Source organism: Prenolepis imparis, unplaced genomic scaffold (genome assembly GCF_030444845.1).
Source record: "Prenolepis imparis isolate NDT839.2.m4 unplaced genomic scaffold, iyPreImpa1.0 SCAF_1, whole genome shotgun sequence".
In the NCBI taxonomy this organism is placed as follows: domain Eukaryota; kingdom Metazoa; phylum Arthropoda; class Insecta; order Hymenoptera; family Formicidae; genus Prenolepis; species Prenolepis imparis.
In genome coordinates, this window is record NW_028141159.1 from 9,962,316 (window position 1) to 9,973,175 (window position 10,860).

Sequence of the window (10,860 nt, forward strand, 5' to 3'; positions counted from 1 at the left end):
ATTTAATGTGCTCAAAATGAATAAAAATATAATGCAATAGAGTATAATTTAACAATATAATGTGATAGGAACTGGATGGACTGATAATAGATAAGCAATAATACACACACACACATACATAAATATATCTAATATATAATAAGATATATTTAATGTCGTGTGGTGACAAATCCATTTAATTATACGCAGAGATAAGTATAATTAATAATTGTGTTTAATATACATATAATTTATATATATGTATATATTATCGAACATATATACATATACAATACATATACTGTAAAATGAATTTATCAAAACGAAAAGTTTAATCATGCAATCTTAACTACAAAAAAATATAAAAACAATTTTTTTTCTTTCTACTGTGATATCTAGTTATTACGAATTATATACTTAATGTAGCGAGAATAAGAGAAAAAATAGATATATAGAATGCAATTTGCTCTCTCTTTGGAACGCTTAGGTTTATAAGTGCTATTTTAGATTATTCCATTTTTGAGTGCTCACTTAAAATCTACTAGAATTGATCATTGTATTTTATTTGAAGTAATCTTTAATTAATTATGTGTCGCCATTACGGTGTTCAATTTAAAATCAAATAAAAAACGCATATTAATATTTACGCTTTCTTTATTTTTTCGCTACCATATTAGCAATGATGTTTCTTTTCTACGATCAAATAAGCATTTATTAGCAGTATATATGTAACATCATTAATGCGTGCACAGAATCAAAATAAACAAAATTAAAAAAATCATATAAGCACTTTAAACGATTAAACGTCCAAAGAGTAAACCTATTCTTAATGTCAATAATAATTAACATGATCAAAATGAATATTGCAAGATAAGAGGATACCAACGATTACAACGTCGTCTTTATTCGTCATATTTATTCGTCGTCTTTATTCGTCATAATATTATAAATTTTTACTTACTTAATTGCAACATCAATGCAATAAGAGCTGAAAGATTACGTGTTAGGTGCTTTCATTTTACATAAAAATCGCAACTGCAGGAATTTGATCTCTTCCGTATTGAGTTTCACCACACCCTCTTGATTGTCAATAGAGAGTAAAGTGCCGACGGCTTCGCGATCTTCTCCTAGAATTACTTTGACTCGATCGCCACGCGATGGGACTACAGGTTCCAGTTGCTCGCATCCTAGATTAACAACTCGGTCTTCGGTGGGTAAGTAAACGGTGCACATACCGCCCTATCAAATAGATAAATAAATGTTATTTTTAGAAATCAGAGTCAGTGAAGCCTGTAAAATGTATATGTGTATGCGCGTGCACATGTGTATATCAATATTGATATTGTGATAATTATCTAGATCTTATATATACATTTAGAATTGACAGAATTACATACAGAAATTCCTCGAATGACGGCTTGTTGTCCAGCAAGTGCGGGATCATCATGAGAGTCGCGGATGCGTACTTCAATATCTGTCGTATGCCAATCTGAACCACTTATGCCAGAACCAACACCTGCATCCAATCCAGAACCGGGTGTTTGCGGGTTGTACGGACTACCTGCCGCCCCTCAAGAATTATAAATTGTGTTACATACACACAAAAAGTATATATTCTTTACTCTATATTAAGAGCCCTTTGTCAATATTATGTTGCTTACCAGGTGTCATAGGACTGTAACTCATCGGAGATGGTGTTGCGAATGCTCCACGAGGACTGGTAGTGTATCCAGTGCCACTTGGGGACGGAGTAGCGACATAACCTGCAGGACTTGGACTTGCGGTAGCGCTGCCCGCAGGACTAGGACTTGGTTGATATGAACTGAAGCTTTGTTCCGAACCATACATGGTGCCCGGAGTTTGTGGAGTAAATGGTCCCCCAGTAGGTGGATATCCAGGTGCGTAGCCAGGTGAACCACCTTCTTCCATACTATAGCCATCGAAATCGTTCGTTCTAGCAGGTGTGTTAGTAACTGCCGGGTCCCAAGCTCCTGACTGTCCTGGAGTTCGCGAACCATCGTGAGATGGTGTCATCGAACCATAATGAGGAGTACGAGAACCGTCTGTAAAATAAAAATTAAACAAATATTAAATTATTTCAAGAAAAAAAAAAAATTATATATTATATGATGACGACTACTCACTTTCGTACATGGGTGTCTGGGAACCGTGCATAGGCGTTTTCGATCCGTCTCTCGCATACATCGGCGTTTGTCCACCGGCTCCGTAAGCTGGAGTTCTGTTGTAACTGCTGAAACCGCCGTCCTTTGTCGGGACACCGACGTTCGCTATGTGAGATCGATCGACAGAAATCGTTTGGCAAGTGGAATGCAGCTCCACGCGCGCTGTTGTCTCCGTCGCGTCCTTTACAATACCCACGTTTCCCTTGTATGGTCCACCAGTTATTTTAATGGTTGTGCCAATTAATTCCCTGTCGCGTCTCGCACCAGCACCGCCACCGCGACCTCTGCCTCTTCCACCTCCGCCACCGCCTCGACCAAAACTGCCTCTGTAAGAATGATCGATAGTTTAGTTTACGTAAATTAAATTTAAAAGTTAAATTATTTAGATAGATATAAAATTAGATATCTCGAATTTTTAATAAAACAGAATAAGAATAAGACCAACCCGCTCGGATGCATCGGAGAAGCAATTCTGGGTGACATAAATCCTGCCACTGGTGACATGGAGTTTATAGAATTTGTTTTATTCCCACCAGACAACTGTAAATGTCTGGTCTTGCACACAAATATACCACCGTTATCGACGAACATTCGCGAGTGTAGGAAAGCAAAACTCCTGTATAAATGTTTAATCTCACCACCGCGACCTGCATGCGGTCCGTCAACCACTTTAACAATATCCTTCTTTTGTATGGTATTTTGTTGCGAGTCTAAAGCGACCGCGTTTTTATTCTCTCGACGCTTTGTAAGACCCTGCGGTCTCGCTTCGACCACTTTTCCATGCATAGAAAGTACATGGAAATTCTCACGTTCCAATCGCACGATAACGCCAACTGTTTGAGTATCAAGTTGCACCAAGTCACCCCATTGGAATTGTCCTAAGCTATCGACGCCAGTCGCCATGTCAGAACATAATTGCAAATCTCTTGGAAGGACCTCAAGTTCATGCATTGATAAATCAGAGAACAAAACCACTCTATTTTGTTCTACTCTGACGATCAAACCTGTATCACCTTCGTACCTTCCAGCTACAACCTACGGATTAATTAAAATAATATTGTAACAACATTGTAAAAAAAGAAATTTCTCTATTTTAATAGAAGAAGCATAATGATTGACGTTGTAGACATTTTACCTTGACATGATCACCCTGTGTGAAGTACTTTCGTAATTCTGAAGCTTGAAATTCCAAGGCTTCTTTTAGTTCTTCATGCTTTGGCATAACCATAATCATGTTTCCATCTATCGAAACGATTTTTCCTTGTAGATTTATCAATTCTCCTTCGCACACCTCTACGTTATCTCCATTACTAAAGGAATGAGTTACAGCTTGATCTTCTTTTCCAGAAACTCCAGTTCCTGGTGTGCCACTCAAATCTATCTCAACACCTTCTGGCGATTCTTCAAATCTCTCTAATTCAGAAAGTGTAGGTTTAACACCTTCTGCGATAATAGCACTTGTGGTGAAATTCTTGTAAAGAAAGCTGCACAAAAATAATTTATCACAATAAAAAACCATACCAAAAAAAAAATAAAATATATATTATACAACACAGAAGCAGAATACAAACCCTTTACGACTGTATCTATTTCCTTCAAAAATCAGAAAATCTCCATCGCTAGTAACCTCTCCACCAATAGCACGGATTGCTTCAGGATCAAATGGTTTTGCTGGTGGTCTTCTTTTCTTCTTGCGTTTCAATGCTTCGGATTCGCTTTGTGCTGTTCTTAATGCACCGCGTGGTCTAGTATAATCTATTCTTGGCAATAATTTTAGATGAACTTGGTTTTGCGCTAAGTCGACATAATCGACTTGAGCTATGTCATCCTTATAAATGCCTCGTTTCAAACGGACCCATTGTTTAGCTTTTAAACCAGTCTGCTCTTTAACTACTCGTAGCACATCCGTCATCTCTTTAATCGGTACCATTTGCTGCTTCCATATACCCATTCTAAGATTTCCAACATTATCAATAGCAGCTTTTACATGTGGCTGTTTGTAAGCCTCTATGTAAATGTAACCCTTTACCCCTTCCGGAGCCACAACAGATTTTATCTGGAGAGGTTCACCTAAAATTTTAAAAAATAAAGAAATAATTATGAAGATATACGAGAATATGAGATTTAATTTCTTTAATATTTTTATCTTACCAGAAAATTGATACGTAATAAACTTTCGCATCAATAAGAGCACAGTAGCTTTTTCTTCTCCTATACGGCATTTCACCATCCACAAATTAGGATCTTTGACACCAGGCAATAAAGTTTGCTGAGTGATCTCATCACTCATTTCTTCACCACCATCGCCAAAATGACGAGCAGCGATCGATTCGTCAGCATATTTTTTTCTGAGGTACTCCTCAATTTCATCTTCTTTCTGTGAACTAATAAAAAAATATATTTATTAACAGAGGATTCAATTATTTTTATTTAAATAAAAATAGTAAAAATTATTGAAATAAAAAGTTGTAATATCTCTCTCTTCAAAAATCTTAATACTTACTCCCACAGATTTGTACCCCTACGTCGCCCTTCAATCTCACGTGCGGTTGGCCCTAATTCATCCACTTCATTTCCTACAATACCAATTTCTTGAGCACCTTCCTCCCAGTCATCATCTTCCTCAACTTCATCATCTACTTCAGCTTCATCTATAATAAAACTAAATCTATCTTTCTTCTTTTTCTTCCTTGGTCTATCGTCATCTTCTTCCTCTTCTTCCTCATCATATTCGCTGCTATTCAAGTCTTCTCCTATAACCAAAAAATATATCAAAGAATTGTAAAGAAAAATTTAACTTTAATTAAGAAAATTGTAATCCAAAAATTTTTATATACTTTATTCAATATTAAAAACTTTATGATTTATACCTTCAGGTTCCTCTTCTGGTTCCACAGTTTCTTCATCTCCCGACCTAGCTTCTTCTGCTTCGTCTGCCTTTGTATCTCCATCCTCTGAACTATAAATGAAATAAATACACTTTACACATAATTAAAATAAAATATATTTGAATGTAATCCAAACATATATATATATGTATATATACACATATGTATATGTAGTACTTAAGATAAGCCAATTTGAATATATTTAAAAGATAATATCTTTTATCCTTGAGAATTCTATACATATGTAACGTATGCAAATACAATGCGAGATTTTTACTTACCCAGATGGTGATCGGGAACGTGAACGAGACCTAGACGGACTTCTGGATCCCGAACTTCGTGAAGGACTTCCAGCATCGCTGGCACCTGTATAAGTTTTATTATACATTTTTCGCATCAGATGTTGATACTATCACATTGTTATTACTTTTATTATGATTCTTACCTTCTGAATCCGACATTTCGAGATTATTTGCTCGTGAAAGTGGAAATTAGGGAAACGCACTCCCTAAAAACACAAAACAACTCCTGACAATTTCTTGAATAAGGTTGGAATGAACAAAATGGAGTTATGAAATGGAAAAAGTATAGTGGCGCTTCTAACGAAAATTTCTAGAACTAAAAAGATTTTACTCAATGGGTATACACGAAAGTGTCGACAAAGTACCTCGTCAGTGGTACGACGAAAAATCTCGTACTCTACAGTCGGTAAATCTTACAATAAATCTTGAGTTTTTCAAAACCTCTTCGCACAATATGGTCTCCTAATACATACTTCTTTGCAACATATGTTTTGCTATTAACTTATTCGCCTGGCGACACGGAGAACATACTCTATAAAGAAGTATGCATTCGGAGATTTCAGGCGTATTTACGAGCATTTTACGAGGCATAAATGTATATGAATATGAATATGAATATGAATATGAATATGAATATGAATATGAATATGAATATGAATATGTATATGTACATGCTTATGTGCATGCATATGTAAAATGACTGATCAGTCGTAATGCGAGAATTAAAAGTAGACCTACATTTCCTATTAAAAATCGCGAATGATATATGGAAATTATTTTCTATAACAAAATGATTAATGAGTTATTAATTTTTATAATTAATGCGTAACAAAGCAAATAAAAAAAATCAGGCACAATTAAGTTTTACTTACTTAACATCTGTTCGTTTTATATTTTAGCTTTCTTTAAATCAACTGCTAAAATTTTATCGCGAGATTTCAAGATAGAATATCGCAGAAAACGGATAACTTCTAAATTCCGTGAATATTTCAAAATTTCAAACTTGTTCAAATTTGTCTCTAATTTTAGAGTAGTATCACGTATTTTATTGATTGTCGTAATATGATTTTAGGATGTACACATCGTTGGAAGTTTTCTGCAGACGACCTTGCGACACCCAGAATGTCATTTCGCGTCGTAAAACAATCGCTGGAGCGTGCATCACTTGCGCCAAATCTTGCAAAGCCTAGTCATCAATGATTCAACTTTAATTAGTGACAATCTCACTTTGTGTGATTATGCCTGATCATAATATCGGCCAATATGCACTTATTTTTATTCTGAAAGTGTAATTAAACGTGCTGTTGCGTGTAACGTTTATATCCAAGTTCCTATCGATTAATTCGATTTCTCCACATTTCCTAAATGAGACTTCCAGCAGAGCATTCTACTTCCCTTTAAGGGCTCGAATGCGATCACATACTTATTCAATTCTGCATGACGCGCGTTCGGTAGTTTCAGTTACCAGTCTTCCTAAACGGCGGCCAGAATTGCTCCAACAGTATGAGTGCGGAAGTGGAAAAGAATTCTCTCTGCAAATTATAACTGGTGTCAGAGTGGATGTCTTCCGTATTCTAGAAAAAAAAGTATAGCATGCAAACACACATGTTTTTATGAATAATATATGTATATGTATGCACAGCATTTATACCTATTATTACGTTGAATAGATGATCGATCCTTATCTTGGTGTATGTTTCATATAGAAAGTAATGATAATTTCTATTTAAATTTATTAATGTCGCTACAGATTTCATCACCAAGTGCAACAGTTTTCCAGAAAACCATCAAAACAGATTCTTATCCACTGACTCATGACAACAGTTTCGAGCACCCCACTGTAAAAAATTAAAATCACACCACATATATATCTATCATTGTTATAAATATTATTATAAATTATATAAGCGTATAATAAAGAGGGAGAGAGAGATGAAAATTCACATACATTTTCTAATAAAATCTGTTACAACTTGTCACATGTTTTTTGAATCACGTGATTCTTGATATGAATATGGATTAACGATGTGTGCATTTCCTACGAGTCTCCCCAATAATTTCAGCTCAATTAGTTTTCTATTTGTGTTTTGTGAAACATATAAACAATTATTCAGCTGACACTTGTCGACTGCCTGGATACAGTACATCTAATGTACTGGATCTCCGATTAATCGATATACTGTTTTAAAACATATATTTCTGTATATATCTCAGTATTAGATAAATCATACAAAGTGATTACATTAAGACAAATAATTTACCTTCAGAAGAATTTTCTGAATTGCAGAATGCATTAAAAGCAATTTTATGGATTTGCTCTATAGTAAATTCGTGTCACATTCGAGGCTTTATAAATCCAAAGCCACATCCTTGTTCTGTCTTAAATATTCCAATATTTTTAAAACAGGTGAAAATTCCGTCAACATAACGTTAAGATGATCCACAGCAGACTTGAACAATTCCCCGTTGGCTGTCCACTGTATTCTCTCTAAATTTTTCACAGAACGCTGATGCCACATGCCAATGGATGTATCTTGTTCTATTTGATAAATAAGAATCTGAGCAGAATGACTGATTTATACTTTTAAGAACAATGTTTTATGCTTAGTACACTTATAGTAGTGTTACACTTTGTACACACGTTTAAGATTTGAGACAAAAAACAGTATTGTGCGTTACTAAAGACAAAGATTTAAAACATAAAACATTGTTTTAAAAGTATAAATCAGTCATTCTGCTCAGACCCTTACAATATCCTCGACGAATTATGACAGCTTTAAAACTCTCACAAATTTTTGCAAACTCTTCCTCAGTGCCCTCTTCTTCAGTCTGCGAAAGAGAAAATAATAAATTTTCAAAATAAAAAAATAGAGAGAGAGTCATCAAATTATTCGGTCTTGTTATCATAAACAGTAGTTGAGATTTGACGAATCCTTGATCAACTGTTTGATCAAAACAATTGTGTCTAAATCCAGTGAAAAGAAAAGCGAAAATTGTTAATATATAATATTAATTACATGCAGCAGCTTCTCGAAAAAGCACCTTCTATGCGGACAAAACAGTATATTGTATCTTTTCGATTCTCAATTCGTATTAACCTCCATTAAGTTTACGTACTAACAGTGTTTATCTTTTATGTGTCTAGGGTCGGTAATGTAGTTTACTAGCTGTAAATGATTACCTTTTACGCCCGTAAATATGCCTGAATTAAAACCTCTTCGCCATATATGTTTTCCTAAATCATGCCTCTTTGCAACACATGCTTTGCTATTAACTCTGGCGAGAGATGATACGGAGAACATACCGTACAAAGAGGCATAATTTAGGAAAACATATATCCCGAAGAGGTTTTAATTCTGGCATATTTACGGGCGTAAAAGGTAATCATTTACAGCTAGTAAACTACATTACCGACCCTAGACACATAAACGATAAACACTGTTAGTCGTAAACATAATGGAGTTATGTAAAAGGGGTTATTAATACGAATTGAGAATCGAAATGATACAATATACTGTTTTGTCCGCATAGAACGTGCTTTTTCGAGAAGCTGCTGCATGTAATTAATATTATATATTAACAATTTTCGCTTTTCTTTTCATTGGATTTAGACACAATTGTTTTGATCAAATACTTAATGACTCTTTTTTTATTTCGAAAATTTATTTTTTTTTCTTTCGCAGACTGAAGAAGAAGGCACTGAGGAAGAGTTTGCGAATCTTGCCGAAGATGAAAGAGTTTTAAAGCTGTCATAATTCGTCGAAAACATTATTATTCATCATATAGAACAATACATCCATTGGCATGTGGCATCAGCGTTCTGGGAAAAATTCGAGAATACAGAGGACAGCCAACAGGGAATTGTTCAAGCATGCTGTGGATGATCTGTACATTATGTTCACGGAGTTTTTACCTGTTCTAAAAATGTTGGAATATTTAAGACAAAACACAGATGCGGCTACGATCCATCAAGCTGAAAATGATATGGAAGCACGATTCAAGCTTCTCTTGAGAGCTATGTAGTTGAGCCTATTACCTCTGTGTCACGAATGTATTATAGAGCAGTTATATAAAATTGCCTTTATAATGTATTCTGCAATTCAGACAACTCGCCACAAGGTAAACTTTTATCTTAATGTGTTCACATTTGTGATTTATTCAATACCTATGAGATATATACAGAATTATATGTTTTAAAATGGATATATCAGTTAATCAAAGATTCAGTGCATTGGATGTATCCAGGAAGTCGACAGCTCAGCTAAATGGATTATTTATATGTTTCACGAGACAAACAGAAAACTAATTCAGTTAAAATTATTGGAGAGACTCGTAGGAAATGCACTCATATCATTAATTCATACTTGTATGAAGAATCATGTGATTCAAACATGCGACAAAACATTTGATTATAATAATAGGTACAAATGTCATATAAAGCTATATATATATATATTTATATTTATTATTATTTTCTCTTTCACAGCTTGAAGAAGGATGCATTGAACAAGAGTTTGCTAATCTTGTGGAAGATGTGAGTTTTAAAGCTGTTATAATTCGTCGAGGATATTATTATTTATCATATAAAACAATACATCCATTGGCATGTGCCATCAGCGTTCTGGGAATTATTCGAGAATACAGAGGACAGCCAACAGGAAATTGTTCAAGCATGCTGTGGATGATCTGTACATTATGTTTATGGAAAAAGGATTTTTTTTTTTACAGAAATAAAAATTTTGCATAAAATTTAATAAGTCAATTTAATAAGTAATTAACACACATGTACACAAATATAAAATAGAAATCTTATTCAGAAATCTTGTTCTATTCAATTAAATTACTTCAGTTCTTCGAAAGTCAAAAGAAGATTGTCGAGTATTGAAAAAATATTTTTATTGCCATCATAATATTTATACATTTGTGTGTAAATATTTTTTATTTATAACTTTTATTGGCAATCATAAATTTTCTTTCGTAAGTATCATATAGTATATTATATGATTCACATAATCAGATCTTTACGAGATTTCAGAAAACAGATTAGCATCTCATTGTTACTTGTCACTTATATATTTTATAATTTTTCTACATATATCTTATGCATATCTCAATTAAAATAAAGTAAGAAATTAAAAAATTATATAATTTCGGCAAAAAGCTATAATATAACTGTATATAAAAAATCAGTTTTCATATATTTTTGTTATTAATTTACAGATAAATATTACAGATAATTATTAATGCAATTAACGTGCAATTAATATAGTGTTTTAATATCTTCGATAAGTCATCTAAATTAATAGATTATATTTTGCGAAGAGATAAATAGTTAACGAGCAATAATATATGTGTCTTATTGCGCTCGAAAAATCGTCTGAGTTAATAGGGGAACATATTTTGCGAAGAGGTATAGTGTAGCAATATGTGTCTTCAGGTCCGAAAAATCGTCTGAGTTAATAGGAATACATGTTATGCAAAGAGGTTGATCGAAGTAACGTCGGTAAT

At 33.9% G+C, this 10,860-nt stretch overlaps 1 protein-coding gene and 1 long non-coding RNA gene across 5 annotated transcripts; one reads left to right on the forward strand and one right to left on the reverse strand.

Moving 5' to 3' along the window:
- Nucleotides 1–318: 318 nt before the first annotated feature.
- On the reverse strand, nt 319–6,787 carry Spt5 (Transcription elongation factor subunit Spt5). 2 transcript variants are annotated; one of them, XM_083053718.1, is made up of 13 exons: nt 6,432–6,787; nt 5,496–5,558; nt 5,332–5,416; nt 5,033–5,121; nt 4,666–4,915; nt 4,314–4,546; nt 3,734–4,232; nt 3,298–3,646; nt 2,608–3,197; nt 2,124–2,488; nt 1,641–2,042; nt 1,377–1,549; nt 319–1,218 (listed from the first exon to the last, which is right to left on the reverse strand). In XM_083053718.1, the coding sequence occupies exons 2-13, from the start codon at nt 5,509–5,511 to the stop codon at nt 976–978; spliced, it is 3,294 nt and encodes a 1,097-aa protein (XP_082909844.1). In that variant the 5' UTR covers nt 5,512–5,558; nt 6,432–6,787; the 3' UTR covers nt 319–975. The 2 variants fall into 2 exon arrangements, with proteins under 2 accessions (XP_082909844.1, XP_082909853.1); XM_083053727.1 differs by lacking the exon at nt 6,432–6,787 and having other exon boundaries at nt 1,377–1,540; nt 5,496–5,710.
- A 1,858-nt stretch (nt 6,788–8,645) lies between these two features.
- Nucleotides 8,646–10,137, forward strand: LOC145945147 (uncharacterized). Of its 3 annotated transcripts, none has more exons than XR_014426799.1 (4): nt 8,646–8,732; nt 9,036–9,471; nt 9,564–9,773; nt 9,839–10,137. It is a non-coding gene; the product is annotated as an uncharacterized LOC145945147 (long non-coding RNA). The 3 variants fall into 3 exon arrangements; XR_014426798.1 differs by lacking the exon at nt 8,646–8,732 and adding an exon at nt 8,774–8,911; XR_014426797.1 differs by lacking the exon at nt 8,646–8,732 and adding an exon at nt 8,774–8,911 and having other exon boundaries at nt 9,598–9,773.
- The last annotated feature ends 723 nt before the right edge of the window (nt 10,138–10,860 follow it).

Excerpts from the sequence above, each read along its gene's own strand:
- Spt5 (XM_083053718.1), bottom strand. Across the intron at positions 1,550-1,640 it reads TTACAGTCCTATGACACCTG|GGGCGGCAGGTAGTCCGTAC; the intron begins GTAAGCAACATA and ends ATAATTCTTGAG. Across the intron at positions 1,219-1,376 it reads CCGTCATTCGAGGAATTTCT|GGCGGTATGTGCACCGTTTA; the intron begins GTATGTAATTCT and ends TCTATTTGATAG.